We start from the raw sequence: 22,221 nt of genomic DNA on the forward strand, positions 1-22,221 counted from the left end.
ACATTTGTGCAACATTTCACAGAGCAACGTTTCACATGAGGGATATTATCGACTCAGATGCAAACCAACTAACTACCATGAGATCAACAGTGAGTACACTATTTCCTCTTGGCTAACCATCAAAGTATAGCCACGCCATTTGGTGGACTGGCCACACCGCCGGGAACCTATCAATGTCAGCACCCAATCTACATTCAACAATGAAGCTGCTCACCTTGAGAGGCATGCTGCTGAAAAAGAAAGTCCATCTATTCCTCTTGCTACACTCCTCACTCAGTCTCTCCAAGTCAAATAACTCCCCAATCGGCATGCCCCAGCCCGCCAGCACCCATTGGTGCAGTTGAAAGTCGAGATTCTGGCAGGGCCACGCCTCCATGGCCGGATGGTCACCCGCAATCGCAGCAAACCCCTTGTCCCACAGCCATCGGAGAGTTTCCTCGGAAGATTCGACGCCAATAGACGGAGGGGGGTGTTTAGCAGCGACTGCGGCCTTGTCCCCGGCTGAGAGCTTTTGGTACCCCCTCGTCCAGCCGGTGCGGATAAAGAGAATATCGCCTTCTTTAAAGGATGTTCCTTGGGCAGCAGCAACTTTTTCCAACGTGGACACCGGGAATGAAACAGTTTCGAATGGTGTAATTTGGACCCCATTTGCGTCTGCCCAGGCAGCATAGTCCAGAAGAACGCCGCGGCCTACGATCCCCCCGTTTTCAACCCATGCTTGCAGGTTCGTTAGCAGTGAGTACTTGTATGCTTTTGTTGTGTATGCGAGAGAGACGCAGGCCATACCGTGAATTCCATTTACATTCGAGCTTGAGATGTCTTGCTGCGACTTGCCGTTGAAATACACCTTCTCCTTCTGATAGCCGTAGTGCCGCAGCCCGTCCCACTGCGAACTGCTCTGCGTGTTGAGCACCAATTCGTCGTCAGTCACGGTCATCGGGGCCTTGTGCAGCAGAGTATGCTCCAGGGGACGGCGGCCAAAGCAGGGAGGCGCCATGCTGTCCAGGTACCGGTCAGTTGAGATGCGCACTCCGTCGACAATCTCGCGAGCCGCATTGGCCGTGGTCTCTGGCGTGAGAAGGTTGAGCCTGCCGCACTGGTCGTCTGGCCCGAAGAGGCCCCAAGCATTGCCTGGAGGGCCGTCCTTTCGGAGGGGCAGGTCGTTGAAGGACGGTCTGGAGGGCATTGCGATGCTGGTTTTTGGTGATTTCTTACCCTTGGATGGTTGCGAATAGTGTGGCGGCCTTTTCCCGGTGGCTGTAGGGGTAGCTGTAGAGAGGGGAAGCCGTCAACTGGTTCAATCAAGTTATTTAATGTCGGTTGTTCCTTCTGGCTTCCATGTTGGATACGCCGAGGTAACTACAACTTGGACCCACCAGGCGAACGACTCGACTCGAATGACCACATCGGGTCGACTTTGCATGGTGTTTAGTGAATATCAGGCTCGAGGGACACGGCACAATCGCGGGGATACTTGTATTTCGATTTTTTAGATGTGAATCGGCAAGGGGCCAGTTGCCGTTTTAGCCGACGGTGATGTTGATGCAGCGTTTCTTCACAAAATATGAATAAAGTAGATGAATTACACCAACTTGAGCAGAGCCAGAGCCTGACACCTCAAGTGCGGCTGCTTCATACTTGTCACTAGAGCCGGAATTCCCCATAATGCACGAGTGGTAAATACAGCAAATAGTGCCATACGGTGTTTTTTTTTCAGGCGATAGCTGCGACAGATTTGTTCAAATGTTGCTCTACTGATGCGTATGTACTCTAGGTTAGCGCGAGCGAAATTACCCAGATGTCTTGTAATCAATGCCAATGGTTCGGTAACTTTCTCGGAGTATTTCCATTTTAAGACATAAACTATAAAAGGAAAGTTTATCTTTATACTACTTGTGGTTAAATTTGGATTTCAATGTTCTCATGCCTTGTCTCTTAGGTACTGATGTTAATAGCTTTAGTGCGGCATGGGGGGAGCTTAGTATTTGATGGTCCAGTCTGGTAGGAGGCAATAAGTACTAAGTACTTGACATGTCAATACCATTGAGTTGATGTACAGTGGGTGTACTGGCTATTAGGTCCTTAAGTACTTCTTAGAAGCAAGTACGCAGTAAGTTGGTACGTGCCTAGGTACCTTGCTATCGCGCTTCATATTTATTACCTTGGTATATTCAAGCATATTCATTGATAGGCAAATACATTCTGCCACAAGGTCGCTAAATTGGACCCGAGTCACCCGGACAATGTATGATCAGCGCTGGTCGCAATGCCGTCTGGTACATGTCTGGTGTGCCAAACCTACCAGATGTATGGTTGTACCAAACCCCCCCGCCTGTTCAAACTTAAACCTCCAATTACACCTTGGATGGCGGTGCACGTGTCGAGCCGCCGCGCAGCGTAGCATCTTGGAATGCCCAGCTAGCGCTGCGCCTATGCAGACAGAGTTCAAACGTTACAGTCCGCATATTTCCCGTCAAAGCTTCTCTCTGTCATTCTCTTTTGTACTTCATCCCTCCCTGTGCCATGGCTATTTCAACTACATATAAGCTTCCGGCCCTCTTCAAAACCCGTCTCCCTCTCTTGGGACGTCGTCAACCGCGGTTGCCGTCTTTGCTCATACTCCTCATCGTCCTGTCCGGCACCTTCACAATGCTGCTGCTCCTCTACATGATGCTAGGCCTGGGGTCGTACCTCTCGCCGCACCGCGTCAACGGCCAAAGCTACAAGGAGTTCCGGTCGCGCTGTAGTTTTGACGCCGACATATCATACTGGCCAGATTGGGTGTCGTCGCTCCCAGACGTCATGAACATCTCCAGCTTGAGCATCCCCGGAACACATGACACCATGACCTACACCATTTCCAATTCTACGCTGCAATGCCAAAACTGGGACCTCAAGACGCAAATATACGCCGGAATTCGCTATATTGACATCCGCGCTCGCGTCAAAGACAACATACTGACCACCTTTCACGGCGACGAACCAACCGGCGTCACCTTCGAGCGCATCCTCCTCACCATCTACGACTGGCTCGATACCTATCCTCGGGAGTGGATCATCATGCGCCTCAAGGAAGAAGGCGCGCCCCTTGGCAACAATAACATGACCTTCCAGGAGGTCTTTGAGGATACCTTCAACAACTACTACTTCATCAAGGAGCGCGCCAAGAAGCACTGGTTTGCATACAACACCTCCATGCCGATTCCCTCGGTCGCCCAACTGCGCGGCAAGATCTTGTTCCTACAGGAGTTCCCGTCAACCCCGCCCTGGAAGTACGGCATCGAGTGGAACGGACCCCAGATGATCCTGCAGGACGAATGGATCGTCAAGGACGTCAACCATCTGGATGACAAGTGGAAGGCTATTGAGGAGCATTTCGAAATTACCAATTTCAGGCCAAACGACAATAGCTACCTATACGTGTCGCACCTTTCTGCGTCTGTGGGCGTCCTGCCCGTTGAAGCGGCTGCAGGACCCCTCGAACGTTCCATCGTGGGCATGAATGACAGGTCCTGCGACTACATTGAATGGCACTACCCCGAGCCGGACGCCTTGAGGCTCGGTACGGTCATCTCAGACTTCCCGGGCAAGGTTCTCATTTTCGATATCATCAGGTATAGTAGACGGTCGTATAACGACTAGAGCCACTGTATCACGTATACTAGAATATACCTTGGTATATTCTAGTCTATTGGTATATACTTCTTCTCAGGACAGATCATATTCAGTCACGGACCGTACAACTATCTTGTGCTTGGTTAGTTAGCCTTGGAGCAGTGGCATTCAGAGCAGTGGCATTCGGAGTAGTGGCATTGTACGTACTTGTCTGGCCCATCATCACTCAGCTAGCTCCCGGATAGAGCACTTAGGGGCCTGGCCGTAACCACCATATCGGAGGCACTATGGCAGGGTGGTACTGGCGATTCCAGGTGTCCTGGCTGGCCTCTTGGCGGCGCGGCCCTTACACGGATATCAATCTAGACGCGGAGTCTGGTATGGAAGATACCACAGCGGAGCCGCACCAGGGTTATTCCAACCCGTGCGGTAATTTTTATCTAATCGCAGTGGGAGGCAAAAACCGGCCAGATCAGGTACATATGTTGTGGTATATTAGTAGGTGCTTCTTGTTGGGCAAACGTATTCTGCAATAGACTGTGTTACCAATCTCCTTCTTTGTCAAGGCCATGCACAGAAGGGCTTACTAGGCTTCTTTTCATGGAAAAGAAAAAAAGTAAATAACAAACCATTTACACTTTCCGCTGTATTGTGGAAAACATGACGTCAAATTGGATTGTGTCGGCTCCTGTGGTTGGTTGCACCTTCCCCGGGCGGCACTTATCAACGATTGACTGGAGTCACTGGACCCGGTGCCGACGCTTGCGCACACCCCAGTACTGCCCTGGTCCTGGGCCCCTGGCCGTTGCCCCGTTGTTATCGGACATCGGAACTTTTGAGCCCACCAGCATGTCCGGTATCAGATAGTGGCCGCGGGGAAGAATCCTGGTCCCCTGGCTTCCTGGCTTCCTGGCTTGTTAATGGCAAGTTTTAACTCGGTTGAACCTCCCTCACCAAATTTTGCAACATCACGACTGCGCATGTAGCCCGGATCATCGTCGGCTAGTCGCCGTGCGGACGGCAGAACCATGCCTCGTCCCAAAGTCCTCCCTAGCCAACGGCGTCGTGCCGCTGAAGCCTGCAACTTTTGCCGAGACGCCAAGAAGAAGTGCAGCGGCACGGCTCCTTGTTCTTATTGTCTTCGTCGCGGTGTTGGATCTCAGTGCATTATTGCCTTGCGACCACGAGGTTCAAGAAACCAGGCTGTATCCGATGGCCCGAGACTACCGTGTGACACGCAGCCTCACAGGGTCGGGCTCGAAGCGCAGAGTGGCATGTTGGATCTCGAGACGGGCGGCCCTAGATGCACTCCATCCGCTCAACTTCCAATCTTGAATGTCGACGGCAAGGGCAGAAGGAAGGGGCCAGATACATCATCTTTCCGACCCTTATCACCATCGGATTCACGACCTAGCCTCGAGGGCCCAGAGAGTCCGGAGCGTCGACGACACGGTGCTTCGGACGCCTCCTCGGTATCTGGCAATCCACATTCCAGAATGCTCTTCAATTTGCGCGGAGAGCGAGGTATGATTTCATCTTCAACCCTTAAATCGACAACAACTGCTAAATGCTGTGCTAGTATACATCGGAGGTGCTGCTTCCTTGTCATTTTTGCAGCTTGTTCGGTCCATTGTCGCGGACCAGATTGGGCCCTCTCAATTCTCGCACAATGAGAAGAGTGACACCATGCTTGAGAAAGAGTCGCCAAGTTCCATGCGGAATCTTCCACCGTCCACCCTTCCAGAGTTGGATGTTGAGACCAAACTTCTCTACTCTCAATGTTACCGCGCTGTGGTAGGTGAGACCCGGAGCATCGGCAGCTGAGGTTGATGGCGCTAACTGACAGCACGATATGCCTAGACCGAGGGATTCATTGACATATTTGCGCCCACTGAAATTGAGGAATATTTCATGCTCGCTGACGACTCGTCATTCAGCCCGCAAAAGCGAGCGGCCTTGGGCATGGTTATTTCTATTGGCGCTCAGTGCAAATCCGCCGCCAGTGCTCGTGACATCGGACAAGGCTACTTCAGACAGGCTCAGTCTCAAGCGTTCCAGGGCCTGCTGGAAGACCCAGATATTGACGTTGTGAGGTCGTTTTTGCTTATGGCGTTTTACCTCCTAGGTGAATGCCGCCGGAATGCTGCGTTTATGTATCTGGGAATTGCTACCCGAGCCGCGGTGGCTCTGGGCTTGCATAGCCAAGAATCGTACCAAGACTTGAATGACCTGGAGGATAACAAACGGTGGGTTTCTGGAACCGAAAACTCACAGTGCGAATTCACTAATGAGAGAAAAGCATTCGAATTTGGCTCAGCCTGCGCATTGTTGACATGCTTGTCAACGCAATCTTGGGCCGGCCCGCAGCTACCGCAGGATTAAGTTCCGATATCAATACTATACTCGATCATGCCTCTGAAACGGAGCAGACGGATGAAATGGCCCGCCTCATTGCCTCGCACCAGATTGTGTCGATTATTAATGGTATAGTTGACATATTGTACGAGCGAAAGGAAATATCCACGTCTGTCGTTGAAAATCTCCTCAACGAAATTGAATCCTGGTCACGAAGTCTACCTAGCTGCCTCCGATCACCTGCAAAGGGCGGCGCATTGTCTGGCTCAAATTATACCAAAGGAGCCATCGGAAGCGTCCATGTCTCGTGTTTATACTACTTTGCCGTTACTCTCGTTACACGGCCAATCCTCATATCGACCCTGACAGCACCTCCCGCAAGCGGGGGGCTTGTCCAGTCCCAATTAGCTTCCGCATGTCTGGATGCCGCTGTTTATCTGATCCAGACTTGTATGGATGCTAGGAAAGTGGATATTTTGTACGGGAATATGTGTATCATGAAGTAAGCTCTTGCACTTGGCATACTGTGTAGCTTGGCTAACTAATCGGTAGAGCCTTGGTATTCGCTGCAGGATTAGTGTTGGGATTCGAAATTTTCGCAAAGCGTTCTATTGAATTCGACATTGACGCTGCGTTTGCTGGCGCAAGGGACATACTTAACTTTCTGGCTACGCAGAGTCCACAAGCGGGGCATTACTACGAGATATTGACTTTACTGTCCAACGCCATCTCTAAACAAAGGCAGAATGTCGCTTCAACAGGACGCAGCAGATACGTGTCCAAAATATTCACTCTGCAAGAAGCGAAGGAGCCGGTCTCGGACAGCCCTCGAGATGACCAAGGACGACTTACACCTTTAGCCGGCGGCCTCATTCCCCCATTCGCAGAAAATGCAGGGAACTGGCTCAGTGACAACAGGACGCCTGCTGATCCAGGACAAGAAGTGTTTCTGGGTTGGGATAGTCTGGACATATCACAGTGGGATAACTTTCCGTTTGTTCCTTGACCTTGGCAGGGCATCATTGATTAAGAGCGAGGCGTTGGCTGGTCCGCGAAACACACGTGGAATGTATTGTAGCCTGTGCAGTTCCGCCAATTTTGTACTGGAGTCATCTATCAGACATGTTTACAGATGATTATTTACGGGGCGTCGGCCACAATATTAAGCGTCTACAAATGCATGGGCGTAGTTTATGTGCATCGCGGCAATTTGCAATGGACGTCTAAGCCGTCGAATGCGGCCCACGCTTCCGAACTCCCGTCTCCGACCATCTCACCGACCAATTTCGATATCCTTGCCTACGGATAAGGGCGGTTTACACAATTGCCCCGATTTGCCTTTTTTACGGGTAAGATGCCGTCAGCACGGCGGATGTACGTTGTGGCACCAACATTTTTCGATGGCGGTACGTAGCCGACGCGGCGGGTAATGCACCGCGGCGACAGAAGCCGCAATCCCACACGATGTCACACACATACACACACAACATTCCTTGCGGACAGAGTTTAACAGCCTCAGCCCTCAGTGCCGACCTATAGGCTCATTCTGTGGCTATATAGTGGTTCATGTGACGAGCAATGAATCTGACTGATAATTTCAGCGTTTTATTTCAACCGGATTCCCTTGGGGTCAACCAAGAATAAGACATATTCACTTGCACTCATCACATTGATTTACCATTTCATAAAAGACGATTTGCCTTGCCCATCATTCATTTTCACGGTGCACCCTATTCACAATACGCCATTTACCATGGGATCCAGAGACACTCCAGGCTGGCGAAGGCTAGACGTCGGCGTCATCGGCGGCGGCATAGGCGGCATGTCGGTCGCCATTGCCCTTCGCCGCGCCGGCCACGCCGTAACCATATATGAGAAGTCTGATTTTGCGGGAGAGGTGGGAGCCTCCGTGTCTTGCGCCGCCAACGGCACGAGATGGCTGCACGAGTGGAAGGTCGATGTTGCCAAGGGCGACCCCGTCGTCCTCAAGAAGCTGATCAACAGGGACTGGAAGACGGGCGAGCCTGTAAGCGTGTATGATTTGGAGGACTACGAGGAGAGATGGGGGTACGTCTACAACATGTTTCATCGGCAGTACATGCACTCCATGTTGAAGGACAGTGCGTTGGGAGAGGAAGGGGAGGGCACGCCGGCGAAGCTACTCGTCAATCACAAGGTTAGTTTCTTTCTCTTTATCCTTCTTGGCAAGCCTGGAATAATTTCCTCAAAAGAAGCCTTGACTAACATGAGCTCTTTGAGTGTAAAAACGTTGATGTGGAGGCTGGAATAATCGCGTTTGACAACGGCGTCACGGCGCATCACGACGTCGTCATCGGCGCGGATGGAATCGGCTCGGCGGTCCGGAGCGCCATTGGCATTCGTCCCGAGAAGCGCCCCTCGGAGCAGAGCTGCCTCCATGTCAATGTGACGACGGAAGAGGCCGTCAGGCTCGGGCTCGTCGACTACTCGCAGCACAGCGCGCTCGAGTACTGGGGCGGCCAGGAGGGCAAGTGGGATAAGATCGTGCTGTCCCCGTGCAACGACGGCAGGCTCCTGTCGTACTACTGCTTCTTCCCGCGCGAGCAGGGCGACTATGCCAGCCAGACCTGGGGAGGGGCCGACCGCCCCGTCGAGGAGCTGCTCAGCCCGTATCCCGAGCTGGACCGCCAGGTGTTCAGGCACCTCGAGATCGGGAGGGAGATTCGGCCCTGGAGGCTGTGGATTCACGACCCGTATCCGTACATTCACAGGGGCAGCGTGTGTCTCCTGGGGGACGCGGGCCACCCGATGATGCCGCACCAGAGCCAGGGCGCTTGCATGGCCATTGAGGATGCCGCCGCGCTGGGTATCTTGTTTGACAGGGACCACTTTGGGGGCAGCATCGCCGAGGCCCTGGCTGTGTATGACGCAGTGCGGCTGCCGAGGGTGACGAGGGTGCAGGCTGCTGCTGCAAAGGCGGCGTATAACATTAACGAGAGAATCGGTATGTTTTTTTTTTCTTTTTGCTTTACTGAAGCTTGGCATCGGCGATGGTTTGGGGCAGTGGTGCTAATTGGAAACCAGGGTTCTCCGTCAACAAGTCTACCACGACGTACAAGGTGGAGGACCCTAAGAAGATTCTGACAATTGAGGAGATGAACACGTAAGTCTGACTGGATGTGGCCTGTGTTTGAGGGTCTGGGCTAACTGGAACATGCAGGTATGACATGTACAAGGATATTGAGCAGCATCTTGCTCAGAGAAGAGGGGAGGCGTACACGGAAAGGTTTGTGGATGGGTTGCCGATAGGGTTGGAGTTGCCGAGTGGTGTGGTTGTTGGGGCATGAGATTGAAAAGGGAGTCATTTTCTGCATGACATGTTTTGCATAGCCATAACAGCAGATTGTTTATAAATTTACGTCCAAGTTCTGCATGTTGTGGTTGCCCTGATTGCGGCCTTGCAATGATGTTGCTGAATGTGTAGACTGTTTGCAAGGCATCTCGGATGGCCGGACTGTCTGGTGTTGACGAAAAGTAGCATACATCTATAGTATTCACGAGAGTTTTTGGCTATTTTGTCGGATCCCTCGCTTTTTTGAGCTACTATACGCCTCTCAAGTTGGAAAGAAAAAAACATGACAATGTCAGGGGCAATGCCGCCCGAATGGAAAGAAGATGAATTCATCGCTAACGTTACAGTCTGCCCGGTTCCCACGCGTTCCATGACTTCGAAAAAGAAGGCGCTCTCGTTGCACAGCAATTTATCCCCCTTGCATTTTGTTGACACACGGCAACCTGTCTGCCCTCCCTCCACCTCCCTCAAGACGTCTTTGCCAGCGTAATATTGTACTCCAGCTCGAGGGGGGCTTGCGGGTCGCCCTTTCGCGGCACAAACTCGACCTTGAGCTCGTCCTTGACGGCAAACACGGAGTCCTTGTCGAGGTATTTGCACTTGTGGTCGAAGATCTGGGTAGTCAAGGACTTGTAGCCCTCTTGTTGGACCTGCTCTTTCGCATTAGATGACGAGATTCTTCTCGTTCCCAGCGGCGCAGGCGCAGGCGCAAGGAGCGAGGGTACATGATACATACCATGAGGTGAATGTGCGCAGGGCGAAACACTTGGCGGTCCATCATGCCGAGCAGCTTTCCCGCAGGCCCGTCCATGGGCACCGGGTAGGGCGTCGGACGGAGGCAGTAGAAGGAGTAGCAGCCCTCGGCGTCGGTGTGGAAGACGCCGCGGAGATTGTGCTCCTTCTGGTCGTCGTCTTGCTGCTCGTAAAGGCCTACGCGTGTAAGTTGGCGGTCTGAGGCGGATGGGAGAGAAGGGACAAGGTCAAGTGGTATTACCGTTGGTGGATGCTTGCCAGACGTCGACGGAGGCATTCTGCAGCGGCTTCCCAGTCGTGACGTCGGTCACCTTGCCGTGCATGTAGACGACCTGTCCGTCGGGCGGCGTGTCAAAGGTGATGGTGGTGCCGTTGTCCCTGTGCGGTGTGTCGTGTCTCCAGAAGGGGCCGAGGATTGCAGATGCCGTGAGGCCGTTGGCGCTGTGGATGGCGGTGGTGAAGGTGATGTCGTCGACGAGGCTGGGGTGAGGTTAGCCGTTAGCATGGATGGGATTGATCAATTGATTCGTGAAATGAAAGACGTACGATTCCAGGCCGATGACGTCGCAGAGCAGCTGTCCCTCGTTGCGCCTGTCGTTGCTCATGCGCCCTGCCTCGTTAATCAGCTCGACGCCGGCCATCCACTCGTCGGTGGTGAGCTGCACCTCGCGCGCAAAGTCGTGGATGTGCGAGATCAGGGCGCCCATAACCTGCCGCAGCCGAGGGCTCGTCTTGGGCCCCATGGCGTCAATGACATTCTGGGTGAATTCTCGGCCCAAGACGGCGCCGTTTTGTTGGTTGGACGACATGGATGTGGTGTGTGGTATGGTGTATCTGATATCACGGCGTGGTCACCGTGGTGTAACAGGAACTTGGGAAGTCGTTTTGATGTGGGCCAATGCAGCGCAAGGAAATTGTAAGCAAGAGCTGGGCCGGCTTGAGCTTGCGGACGATTGTGTCCTTTATATCGGATCAATGGTTTGAACTTTGCGGGGATGGTTATAGAAAGCTGGGGTTGCCGTTGCCATCAGACCACTGCGTTTGCCAAAGACCCGAGCTGCCCGTCAGTCATCCATTACACAGCGACGACTAATCACAGGCGTCATTGATCAAAGCAACCGGACAGAAGCAGCCTCGGTCGGTATGTATGTTCTGGCTCGATGAGGGTCCAGATGTCGCAGTCATGTCCCCTGACTCGGGCGCGATGCGTCGGCAAACCCCACAAAGTTGCAGGTGGCGCCACCAAAGTTGGGGAAACGCCGCTTGACATGTTCCGATGGCATCGGATGTGACCTGGGGGCAATGGCACTGGTGTCCAGGTGCGGTGCTTCACCCGCCCGCTTGTGTTTTGCGGGTTGTCTGTCGGCAGCATTCGAATCCGGTGGCCAGCATGTTCAAGGTTAAGTTTAACTTGAGCAAAGCAAAATGTGGATCAAGACATTAATAGGGCCAAGATCGAAGCAATGGCTCGTGAGGTCTCTTCTGCCATACAATTTTCTTAGGTAAGCGAGTCTCCACGAGCCATTGGGCAGCTAAAGAGATAGCATACGGACATGATCCATTGTAAATAGCAAGCACCTCACTGGCCAATCCGTATTGCTACGTCTGGCACAAGTTGTTTGCCATTGACATTGAATCAAGTCATGACTACCGCCAATTCGTAGCTGGCCAAACACATTTATCCTAGGCGTAACCGCCATCACGTAAAATACCTAACTGGCCGCTATTCTACAATCCCCTTCCTCACCGCCGTCGCCACCATCCCAACTCGCCTCATTGCTTCCATTGGGCCGACTCGCCCTCTGAAAACTGATATCCAAGCCCTCAATCTCCACCACGGGCAAAACCACAGATACATTCGCCTTGTATCCCTCCGCATACCAGTGGTCCAAGTACCTGGCGTCATCTACAAACTCGGGAAACAGCTGCCGCATGCGTCTCAGAGCCGTGCCCGAAATCTGCTCGACGCTGTGGGCGTGGCGCAAGCCGAGAAACTCGGGCCCGGCCTGTCGTCGGAGCTCCTCCTGGACGTGCCGCGGGAGCAGGCCGACCTTGAACAGGAGCAGATCGTAGTGTAACAGAGAGGCCATGCCGTGCCATGACCCGCCCCTTGTCGCGCGGTGATACAGGCCCGTCAAGGCGGCGATGGCGGCGATGCAGCCGGCGCCGTAGTCGGAGATGGGAAACGGCGGAACAACGGGCTCGTCCAGGCCCATGAAGCGCCCTTGCTCCCACGCGACGCCCGTGACCTGCGTGTTGTCAGTGCCGTGAGGCCCAAGACTCGAAGGGGGATGGGCCGACTTACACAGTCGGCGATTTGCTGCCAGCCCGGCCGGCCTGCCCATTCGCCCTTGTACCCGAAGCAGTTCTCGTTGACGTACACGACGCCTCTGCCTCGCCGGGCCGCCATGTCCGCCAGGACCTTCGGTCCGTAGCCGAGCCTCTCCATGGCGCCGGGCCGGTATCCGTCGACGACGACGTCGACATCCCTCAACAGCTCCTCGAACGCCCGCCGGCCCCCTGGCGTTTTGAGATCCAGCGCCGCGGTGCGCTTTCCCATGTTTCCGTCGACCTGGAAGAACGGCACGTCGCTCAGATTCGGGCTCGTCACCTTGAGCACCTCTGCGCCGTACTCGCCCAGGATCCGCGCGATGGTCGGGCCCGCGATGATGCGGCACAGGTCCAGGACCTTGATGCCCGACAGTATCCTCCTGTCGCCGGTGCTCGGCAGCGGCACCCTGGGCGTGCTCGTCTCCAGGCTCTCGACCGACCAGGGCGGCAGTGACCAGTTTTCTCTGCCCTGCGGCCGTCGTCAGCACCCGCGGCACATGTAAGAACAAGACACGGCGACGCCAGTACACTCACGTGCGGAGTCTGCAGAAACTCGTCGTGCCGAAACGCCTTGACGCCAGCTTGACGGTGCCGGGCATTCATCGCCTCCAGCTGCTCGACGGTGTGCTTCCTCACCGCCGGCTCGATCGTGTTGACAATGTCCTGATGCGACTCCAGGTCCGGACGGTGCGGCTCCAGCCCAATCATTTTCAGCGTGGTCGACGCCTCCAGAGATCCGTGGATGTGATAGTACTCGCCCCTTTCGGCGGTCTCGTACAGATTCGCCGACATGCGCCGGTACGGGTTGGACTGCGCCTGCAGCAGGTCGGTGTCTGGGCCTCTCCCTCAGCTTGAGCTCAAAACTTGACGCGGCTTCTTGGCCGCTCGCGCTCCCTTCTCACCTTTCAGAAGCGCCCGGACTCCCTTGTCTAGCTTTCCTAGTCCCCCGACTCTCGCCAGGTAAGTCTGGAACAAGAATGCCGTCGTCTTCTCCTGGTCCACGACGATCCGTCTGTCCCGTTGTTCCTGGCCGAATTTCTCATCTGCCAGGGCGGAGGCCACGCATCCCTCTACGGCTTTTAGTGCAGCTGCGAGCTCGGTTTCTTTAAAGGGGATGGGGAAATATGGCTGGTCTCTGGTGCCTGTGAAGCGCACATTTGCACGCTTATTTCTCGCCTGTGCCGGGAGGGAAACATGGTCGAACAAGGGCAGTAGAAAATCCAGGATTCTGGACGTCTCGGCTATAGAGCTGTACGGGGTGTGTTTGGAGCCCATGGCTAGGCGTGTGTCGTCGGGGTTCTCTTTGGCCGCGGTGTTGGTGGTGATCGGTTATGATTGGTAAAGGTCAACGGTTTCAACTTGCAAGTAATGGGCCGGGAAAGTTAAATTTTCAGACGGCTACATGTCGCCTGGGCCCGTAGTTTCGTTGCCTGATAAATAATGTGCCTGGGGATTTCTTGGCGAACCACAGGCTGTGACTTGCGAGGGTCGGATTATTGGTGTACAATTACATGGTGTTGCGCACGTTGACGTGGCTGTGACTCTGTGAGATGCCCAAGTTCCGATGGGGTCGAGTTTCTTCCGACAAGCTCCACAGCAGAAACTCAATCGGATGATACTGCATGTCATGATGTCGGTACTATTGTTGGAGCTGGGGACGTGCTGTTACGCCGGCGCCTTGCTTCGGCTCGAGTTATTATTAATCGAACCAGACGTCTTCGGTTGAAGCGGTTGAAATGCTGTCGCAGACCCGCCTCTGAGTTTTGAAAGTAAAGATGCCTGCGATTCAAATTAACAATCAAGACTTGTATTACAGCTGGAGTCCGGCAGGCGAGGGGCCAATTTTGCTCCTCATCCATGGGCTGGGGTCGAGCAATTCATTCTACGCGTCGATTATTCCAGGCTTGGTACAGAAGGGCTTCTCGTGCCTCGCATTTGATACTCCAGGTATGCCGCCTCAACAATGTCATTGTATCTTCCCGCAACATGGTGTAAATTGACCTCATGTAGGAAGTGCCTCATCGCCATACAGGGGGGGCGACAGCGACGGGGAAGCAATATGCGGCGCGGCAGTGGCTCTCATCGCAGCCCTCGAGCTTGATGTGAAACGCATCGTTGTCGTTGGACATTCCATGGGAGCTATAATAGCTAGTGAATTAGCTCTTCGCTTGGACATCTTGGGAGTCATCCTTATCGGGCCTGTGAATCCTTCAGCGGCATTGGCAGATGTATTCGACGCGCGCATTAAGCTTGTCGAGAATGGTAAGAACTGAGCACAAGTCGACGAATTCTTTCCCAACATGCCTTTCTAATATTGATGTTGCCCGCAGAGGGGATGGAAGGCGTAGCAAACGTGGTTCCGTTCGCGGCTACAGGTCCCAAAGCAACAACTACACAGAAGGCCTTTATCCGAGCCCTCTTGCTGGCCCAGACAGGAGAGGGATACAAGTCGCTCTGTCGAACAATTGCAAACGCAAAACGGCCGCGGTACGAGGACATCAAGTGTCCACTACTTATCATTGCTGGCTCGCATGACAAAACCGCTCCGCTCACCGGGTCCCAGGACATTCTGAACAGGTACGTACACGCTCGTGGCTCCCTGGGATGCGACTTTGTAGGGCCGTTTTTCTGAAATATTCGCAGTTGGGGAGTTGAGGCCGGACTCAAAAAACGAATCGAGATACTGGCTGACGTTGGACATTGGCATTGCATTGAGGCGGCGCCGGAAGTGGAAGATTTGGTAGGCGCCTTTGCTGAAGCTGTTCGTAGCACTGGTCAAGCATCTCAAGCATAAAAGAAACAAATTCGTATACACTCAGGTTTTGAGCATCGCCCATATACCTGTACTTCTTGTTCTACGATTTGGCGGGTGATGTAATCGCCCCCGTGTCCTGTGTCACGAGTGAGTACAAAGAAACAAGACTGGCCTAGATTGTGGCCGCGGCAGTCAACGTACTAGGTAAACCTGATAAAACTTCATCCTCCATTTACCATCCGCGGACTTGACAATGTCTGCTCTCGCAGCCCAATCCACATCCGCGTGCGCACCGTTGCGCAATCCAAGGGCCACAGATCCGTACAGCATGAATTCATTGGACTCGTTAGAAAAAGGAAACACCTTGTGGACGGTGTGTTTGCGAGACGCTACTGCGGACCACATGCCGATTCTTGTGGCCAGGATTTCTGGGCATGATTTAGATGCAGTCGATGCTGCTGGAGGAAATGGGGGGACAAACCTTGTTTCCCATGTGACTTTTTGGAAGCGAGAATGAAGATGGCATCCTGTGTGAATTGATCGACGTATTGATCGTGTTCTCCGGGAATGTCTGATATACGGTAAAAGTCCTCAAAGAACTGGACGATTTCCGGCGAGACGGCCATGTCGCCTGGGTAGAGGGCTTGGTATGAATTGGCCATGGTGCAGGTGTTTGTTGATGGTACCGACAGAGACGAGTGTTCCAATGGAGCTTGGGGGCCAGGAGGACTCTCGTCTTGATGAGCGCTTCAGTTTGTTACCATCACGGGAATCATCCGAGGCCGGGTCGCCCGGGAGCTGGACTTTGGGCCGCTTTGATGTATCCACAACTCGATATTCCGAAGGCAGCGGTGCGACATAGCCAACATCGGAAGCACGAATCGAATTATTAATCGAGTCTCTTTGTAACGCCCTTTACATGTCACTTTTTGACAAATATCGTAGTTAGTTCAAATACTTGGAGAGTTCAACCACAAGCTACTTACCACCTGTCTCGTGGCCGGAGCGCGTGTGGCCGTCGGATTTTGCGCGTCACTGTGCTTTGGGTGCCTGTCGGTTGTTAAGATGGGTCAGGGTTAGGGTTGGTGCGACGGCAGTGATTGACAGTTCAACCACCGCGGCTCCCATCGTCAGCCGTGCTTGCCGCTCATAGTCGCACCGTATTTTCCACGCGGCCTGCCGTACAAAATGCCCCGCATTGGCTGGCGGATACTGTCTGGTACGACGCGCGAGTGGGTCTGTGCTCCGCGATGCCCCGCGACGCCCCCTCGATTTCGCAGCTTCCCAGTGCCGTCACAATCCCACACTCATCATTCATCCCCTCCACGTCAGGTTCAAACAGGTGTGGTCGCTTACACGACGCCCAAAATGCCCGTTGAACGCTCATGCATCCTTGGTTGAAACATCTAATGCAGTACTGCCGTCCTGGCCCGGCGTCGGCATCGGAGCTGCTTTAGGCCGAGAAAACATGGACCCAGCTATAAAGATTCGTGCCCTTCTGGTTCCTGTGCTTTTGTAGCTGCTGCCTCACCCAGTCTACATATTTTTAGCAATCCAATTGCTCTTGCCCTTGTTTCCAGAAATGCACGGAAAGGTTGCTCTTGAGGAGGCTTTCGCCCTCCCTCGCCTTCATGAGAAGACGAGATGGTGGGCTTCCCTGTTTGCCGTGAACCCAGACAAGCATGCCGCCGAGATGACGGACATTACTGATATCCGCATCAAGTACATGGACAAGCATGGGGTTGGCTATACGATTCTCTCATACACTGCTCCCGGAGTACAAGACGTCTCAGACCCCAAGGAGGCTCAGGCTCTGGCCGTAGAGATTAACGATTATGTTGCTGCTGCCATTAAGACTCACCCCGATCGATTTGGAGCCTTTGCGTAAGTCCTTCTCTCCCTCTCCATATCAGCCCAAGTCATGGACCGTTGATTGGGGATTGAATTGAAAGAAAGTCTCGACAAAGCTAAACATGACTAGCACCCTCTCCATGCACAACCCCCAAGAAGCAGCCACCGAGCTCAAGCGCTGCGTCACCCAATACGGCTTCAAGGGCGCCCTCGTCAACGACACTCAACGGGCCGGCGAAGATGACATGATCTTCTACGACGGCCCCGAATGGGACGTCTTCTGGTCAACCGTCGAGGAGCTCGACGTCCCCTTCTACCTGCACCCGCGTAATCCCACTGGCTCGCTCCACGAAAAGCTCTGGGCGAAGCGCAAGTGGCTCATCGGCCCCCCTCTCAGCTTCGCCCAAGGCGTGTCCCTTCACGTCCTGGGCATGGTGACCAACGGCGTCTTTGACCGCCACCCCAAACTGCAGGTTGTCCTGGGCCACCTGGGAGAGCACATCCCCTTCGACATGTGGCGCATCAACCACTGGTTCGAGGACGTCAAGAAGCCGCTGGGCCTGGACTGCAAGAAGACCATCCGGGAGTACTTCCAGCAGAACATCTGGATCACCACCAGCGGACACTTCTCCACGACGACTCTGCAGTTTTGCATGGCCGAGGTTGGGGCCGATCGCATCCTGTTCTCCATCGACTATCCGTTCGAGTGTTTTGCCGATGCGTGTGATTGGTACGACGGCGTGCCCATCAATTTGGTCGACAAGGCCAAGATTGGAAGGGATAATGCGAGGCGGCTATTCAAGCTGCCTGCGTTCAAGGACTCTGAGAAGCATGTCGGTGAATAAAAATGTATACATGGACGGTTTAATGATTGTATAAGTTGCCAAGAAAATTGCTAGCGAGAAGAGACGAATGTGATGTTAATCTATTGTTTGCCCGGGCATGTCTAGATACAAAATAAAAGGGGCCAGATGCCAAGCCCCCAAGCCTGGCCTTTTTCGTACCCATCCATTCCTCTCCCACACATACTTTAGATCCCGGCCACTTGCTTTTCAACATCTGATGCAGAATTCGATCCAGCAACATTCGCCTTGGGGCTGAACAACAGCCCTGGATGCCCAACACACAACGCGAATGCGGCAATAATAATCAGCCTACACCAGGGTTAGCCAACAAGTCTCCCAAGTTACAACAGCCCCCAGTCGGTGTCGTGCACTTACACTCCCTCAAGACCAATAAACAACCCCTCGTCCGTAATCAGATCCGAGCCCCGGTAGCCCTTGCTCAACTCGTACGCTCGGTAGACGGACCGGCCCAAAATCAGGACGACTGCCAGTCCCAGAAAGGACAGGAACAGCCGCACTCTCGGCGTCAGGGCCTGCGTGCCGGGATGCCGAGTATACCGCACCATGTAGTCTGCAAAGGCAACGACAAAGACGAAAATCACAACGACTTGCAGCACCAAGCCCGCCATTGTGATGTTGACTCCCGTATCGCTCGACCCCTTGGTCTGAGTGGACAGCGCGCCGCCCGCGGCCTGCAGCGCGAGGCATACCAGATCGGCAGGGATGAAGATCCAGTAGAAGAACTTGGGGTTGAACCGAGAAAGCTGCGGCGCGAGGTAGTTGATGCTACAGGGGCAGCGCGGGCAAAGGGTCTCAGCGAGGTGGAATGATGTAGAGAGATGGATGGCAGGGACTCACGTCTTGGACAGCGTCACGTAGATGGCGGCCGTGTAGAAGACGGGCCCGGTGGTGATGAAGATGATTTGGATGAGGAAGGCGATGAAGTCGAACGGGTTCTTGTACAGGAGGATGCGGGCTGCGTACCCGACAATCTCGACGAGGCACCCGACTATCATGAAGGCCATGAAGCCCCAGGTTCGGCGGCGGATGCCGAGCACGGCGTGGACGGCGAGGGCGAGGGCGAAGAGGGCGAGCAAGACGGAGTTTGCGGGCAGCGATGGACGGTACTGGTAGACGCTGGCTTCGATGGGACATGTGGAGAGCGTGCAGTTGGCGTCGGGGCCAAAGCTGATCCGGTGGTCTGGTAGATCGGAGGACGACATGTCGAGATGTTGAGGCTTTGGTATGAGAGGCCTGGCTGGGAACGGCTTCGAGGGAGAAGGTGGCTGGTCGCCTGGTAGTTTTGGTGTGGCGGGTTTTCTTGACGCGTCTGGTGCTATTCTTTGTCCAGTGGGAATATCTGGAGGCGGTTCATGGAATATATAATAGGCGTCGTACCTGTTGCTCTCTTGGAGAGCTCAACGGGCACGCGTATAAGCTCCATGTCGGGGGCGTTCGGCCAGGCCGTTGTTGCTGCATCGTTATGCTCCATGACTCGACGGTCAAGCCCTACAACTTTCACGATGTGCACGCGCAGACGCGCCATCAATGCGAAGCAAAGCCTCGTCGGGAATCATGATGCATCAAAACATGCTCGCTTTCGCTTGGAGCAAACCCAAACCCTTGACGCTGCCCTGTCGAATCAAGTTCCCAAAGGAGTAATATTCTTCTTGGCTTCGCTTTCGCTTAGCTATCTGAATAGGGAAACGCGTGGTCTCGGCAGCATATGAATGGCCACATTAGACGGAAAGGATGGGTCTGGCGGCAGTTAGGCTCCACCGTGGCAACGTGCTCGCTGGACGCCACCAATTGACCCTTGCTCCACGAAACCCATGGCAAGATGGGAACATGGAGTCGTCAGCTTCTACAACATGCATGCACATGTGCGTCTCGACATCGTTCCTGGTTGGCGGGTCCCCTCTGATCGAAGCTTTCCAGCCCTACGGATGCTCTGACAGGAGGCAGCCACCAAGCCTCGTTTTGGTAGTTGCTGACGAGTTTTTAACGGTGAGCCTACGTCAGAACGGACTAAGCCTCCACCAATTTAATTTTTTTGTTCTAGCTTTTGCTCGTTTAATTCAAGGTTCTTCCTGCGTTGGAAGATGCGCGTCGGACGACGACGACGAGGGTTATAAATCCGGATGATCATTTGCACCGACTTGGGTTGTAGCATGTAAGATTTGCGCCGACTCGGATTGCAGTGCGCGTCGGGTGCTTGATACTTTTCCCACGCGCATCTGCTACGGCAATGCCCAATAAGCTGGATATGGCAAAGATTATAGTTTTCTCCTATTCGGATATGATAGATGGTCATCTTGGGGGCATTTCGACGTGACTACAGTAACCTCGTGGCTTACATGGCGAGATTGAGTAAGATTACTCGGTGACCAAAATACCCTAGTCCGCGATAACTGGAATGCATGGTAATATGAAAGCCAGAGCCAAAATCCATGGTTAATTCTTAAATTTGCGTCGTCCTGGAACCGAAACGCGAGGATAGTGAGCACTAACACTACGCGGACAGCCAGAATTCAGTCCAATTCCCAGTGACGGTAGTAACAGGCGGCATGGACATGCCGTACTTGCAGCCCAAGTGTATTTAGCACTCATAAACGCAAATTCACAGATTTGCTTTTTGAATGGGAGGCATGTATTTCACAGATGATGCGAATATATGCAGTTGTCTGTGCAGTCTTTAGGGTAACAAACAGAGCACCGCAGCGGCTGGCACAAGTAGTAGCAAAATCAGGCTGCCCTGGTTGCCGTGTCTTCGTAGAATAGTAAATTTGTTACAAGGCCAACATGAGAAAAAATCGGGTTCAACAGATACGTCGAGACGGTCAAGTCATACTGTACTGATGCCGAACAATGCGACGGCAAGCGCTGTTCCCTGTGCTATTTGGGAACAACTTGGGTCGGCATCACCCACATGATACACATGCGGCTGCCAACTGCCAAACTACTGCCACGTTGTGGTTTAGGGAGAATTTCTGGATTTTTATATGTGCCCTTTGAATTCCACTTGTTATGACATTGCCATTGAGCTTCAGGTAGGGCGCTAGTCGGAAAGACATGTCCGGGAAGGGTCAGACATTATGCACATGTGTGTCATGTTACTAATCACGATAAATGCTCTTCATGTTTCAACCTCTTTTCGTTTCATTCATGGTTTGTTTGGCTTAATAACCTACCATTCTCCTTGCTCGCTGGTCCTGCTAGTAGCCCCTGTCATCATCGCCGAGTTGGAAAACGTCCATGGACCTGTTCGGATTGCTTCCGAATCCAGCCATATTGGGCATTTAGGACTGTCTGCTCCACCTGGGTTCTTCCATTATTCAATATACCATCTTCTTAGTCACGGCCAGCGTCATCCGGCCAATTGCAAAGTCGTTTTTAGGGCGACAATGGCTGCTGGTTTGTGCAATACGTCACGCCGCAGCAGGCGGTGGCATGGCTGTGTACAGACGCCATGGTGATAATGTCGGTGATGGCCAGGGATAGTTGCGCTATCGACACCTTGATAAAAACCTCATCGAGACTTTCGGCAAACATGTCGAAATGGTCCATTTCGGGAGCAGCGGCTAAGACCGTCGTTGCCTTGGCATCCATCTTCGCTGGTGTCTGTACGTAATAGCACCGGCCCCCCTCTCCCGTAGCAGTCCACGGCGCATACTCATCCGATAAATGGTATTGCCGAGTTGAAGGCGTGATGGTGGTCTTGAGTCTTGACCATGACCAAGGCATACGAAGATTGCTGGCTGTGTACGTGTAGCGCTCGAAATGAGCGCATTGCGTGCTCACGTGAATGACTTTTGTATCTGAGACAATGTAACTCCTGCAGGCTCCGATGGTAAATGCCAGCTCATGAGGCGACTTTGGCCGAGATGCTGGGTGGCGGCTCAATGCAACATAAACGAGGGCCGATTCCACGCATGTACACTAGCTCATTCAATGCAATCAACATGGCCGAAAAGGAAGCCGCAGCTTTCATCATATGGCTGTGCACTTTCCTGTTCCCTGCAACATGAGCCCGGGAGTAGCCAGTCTCGGTCGAGAGAGAAGGAACGACCGTCGACGAGGCACCAGTTGACGACCTTCATAGTCCATACTCAAGAGTCAGAGACTCGAGACGGTGCGTCTCTGCAACATGGAGCTTGGAACTTGGAAGATCCACCAATCGCTCCAGAAGTCCAGTCATGGGGCATTTAATTCCCACCACTTTGATTTTAACCTTGAACCTTACATGTCTGGTAGTCACGTAACCACAAAGCCGTAAACGACTTAAAGCCTGGGGTAGCGTCTCCACCGCAACCCAGACGAGTTGACTGACTTGGCAGAAACAGGCAGGCCGACAAGTTACAACTCACACCTTGAACCTTATCAAG

The 22,221-nt window shown here is 53.5% G+C and overlaps 11 protein-coding genes across 11 annotated transcripts; 5 read left to right on the top strand and 6 right to left on the bottom strand.

Moving 5' to 3' along the window:
• Positions 1 to 119: 119 nt before the first annotated feature.
• On the bottom strand, positions 120 to 1,186 carry G6M90_00g046940 (uncharacterized protein; the record flags this gene model as incomplete). The annotated part of the gene is made up of 3 exons (XM_014689331.1): positions 120 to 167; positions 215 to 717; positions 787 to 1,186. The coding sequence occupies 3 exons, from the start codon at positions 1,184 to 1,186 to the stop codon at positions 120 to 122; spliced, it is 951 nt and encodes a 316-aa protein (XP_014544817.1).
• Positions 1,187 to 2,649: 1,463 nt separating this feature from the next.
• Positions 2,650 to 3,642, top strand: plcA_0 (1-phosphatidylinositol phosphodiesterase; the record flags this gene model as incomplete). Its single annotated transcript, XM_014689332.1, has 1 exon — positions 2,650 to 3,642. One exon carries the CDS (start codon positions 2,650 to 2,652, stop codon positions 3,640 to 3,642), a length of 993 nt encoding a protein of 330 aa, XP_014544818.1.
• A 1,001-nt stretch (positions 3,643 to 4,643) lies between these two features.
• Positions 4,644 to 6,976, top strand: G6M90_00g046960 (uncharacterized protein; the record flags this gene model as incomplete). Its single annotated transcript, XM_014689333.1, has 5 exons — positions 4,644 to 5,139; positions 5,195 to 5,409; positions 5,476 to 5,861; positions 5,915 to 6,472; positions 6,523 to 6,976. 5 exons carry the CDS (start codon positions 4,644 to 4,646, stop codon positions 6,974 to 6,976), a joined length of 2,109 nt encoding a protein of 702 aa, XP_014544819.1.
• A 747-nt stretch (positions 6,977 to 7,723) lies between these two features.
• On the top strand, positions 7,724 to 9,296 carry hpxO (FAD-dependent urate hydroxylase; the record flags this gene model as incomplete). Its single annotated transcript, XM_014689334.1, has 4 exons — positions 7,724 to 8,146; positions 8,230 to 8,953; positions 9,034 to 9,112; positions 9,170 to 9,296. The coding sequence occupies 4 exons, from the start codon at positions 7,724 to 7,726 to the stop codon at positions 9,294 to 9,296; spliced, it is 1,353 nt and encodes a 450-aa protein (XP_014544820.1).
• A 472-nt stretch (positions 9,297 to 9,768) lies between these two features.
• Positions 9,769 to 10,863, bottom strand: HQD2_2 (Catechol 1,2-dioxygenase; the record flags this gene model as incomplete). The annotated part of the gene is made up of 4 exons (XM_014689335.1): positions 9,769 to 9,951; positions 10,038 to 10,231; positions 10,296 to 10,534; positions 10,601 to 10,863. The coding sequence occupies 4 exons, from the start codon at positions 10,861 to 10,863 to the stop codon at positions 9,769 to 9,771; spliced, it is 879 nt and encodes a 292-aa protein (XP_014544821.1).
• Positions 10,864 to 11,766: 903 nt separating this feature from the next.
• On the bottom strand, positions 11,767 to 13,660 carry smtB (Succinyl-CoA--L-malate CoA-transferase beta subunit; the record flags this gene model as incomplete). The annotated part of the gene is made up of 4 exons (XM_014689336.1): positions 11,767 to 12,303; positions 12,360 to 12,854; positions 12,920 to 13,218; positions 13,288 to 13,660. The coding sequence occupies 4 exons, from the start codon at positions 13,658 to 13,660 to the stop codon at positions 11,767 to 11,769; spliced, it is 1,704 nt and encodes a 567-aa protein (XP_014544822.1).
• Positions 13,661 to 14,160: 500 nt separating this feature from the next.
• On the top strand, positions 14,161 to 15,179 carry G6M90_00g047000 (uncharacterized protein; the record flags this gene model as incomplete). Its single annotated transcript, XM_014689337.1, has 4 exons — positions 14,161 to 14,332; positions 14,396 to 14,647; positions 14,716 to 14,962; positions 15,029 to 15,179. The coding sequence occupies 4 exons, from the start codon at positions 14,161 to 14,163 to the stop codon at positions 15,177 to 15,179; spliced, it is 822 nt and encodes a 273-aa protein (XP_014544823.1).
• Positions 15,180 to 15,240: 61 nt separating this feature from the next.
• G6M90_00g047010 (uncharacterized protein) lies at positions 15,241 to 15,802 on the bottom strand (the record flags this gene model as incomplete). The annotated part of the gene is made up of 3 exons (XM_014689338.1): positions 15,241 to 15,276; positions 15,342 to 15,568; positions 15,622 to 15,802. The coding sequence occupies 3 exons, from the start codon at positions 15,800 to 15,802 to the stop codon at positions 15,241 to 15,243; spliced, it is 444 nt and encodes a 147-aa protein (XP_014544824.1).
• A 920-nt stretch (positions 15,803 to 16,722) lies between these two features.
• DBD23 (2,3-dihydroxybenzoate decarboxylase) lies at positions 16,723 to 17,836 on the top strand (the record flags this gene model as incomplete). Its single annotated transcript, XM_014689339.1, has 2 exons — positions 16,723 to 17,024; positions 17,122 to 17,836. 2 exons carry the CDS (start codon positions 16,723 to 16,725, stop codon positions 17,834 to 17,836), a joined length of 1,017 nt encoding a protein of 338 aa, XP_014544825.1.
• A 185-nt stretch (positions 17,837 to 18,021) lies between these two features.
• Positions 18,022 to 19,059, bottom strand: himE_2 (Efflux pump himE; the record flags this gene model as incomplete). Its single annotated transcript, XM_014689340.1, has 3 exons — positions 18,022 to 18,145; positions 18,212 to 18,622; positions 18,695 to 19,059. 3 exons carry the CDS (start codon positions 19,057 to 19,059, stop codon positions 18,022 to 18,024), a joined length of 900 nt encoding a protein of 299 aa, XP_014544826.1.
• Positions 19,060 to 21,229: 2,170 nt separating this feature from the next.
• G6M90_00g047040 (uncharacterized protein) lies at positions 21,230 to 21,445 on the bottom strand (the record flags this gene model as incomplete). The annotated part of the gene is made up of 1 exon (XM_066130423.1): positions 21,230 to 21,445. One exon carries the CDS (start codon positions 21,443 to 21,445, stop codon positions 21,230 to 21,232), a length of 216 nt encoding a protein of 71 aa, XP_065986565.1.
• Positions 21,446 to 22,221: the final 776 nt, after the last annotated feature.

This window comes from Metarhizium brunneum, chromosome 2, assembly GCF_013426205.1.
Source record: "Metarhizium brunneum chromosome 2, complete sequence".
NCBI classification, from domain to species: Eukaryota; Fungi; Ascomycota; class Sordariomycetes; order Hypocreales; family Clavicipitaceae; genus Metarhizium; species Metarhizium brunneum.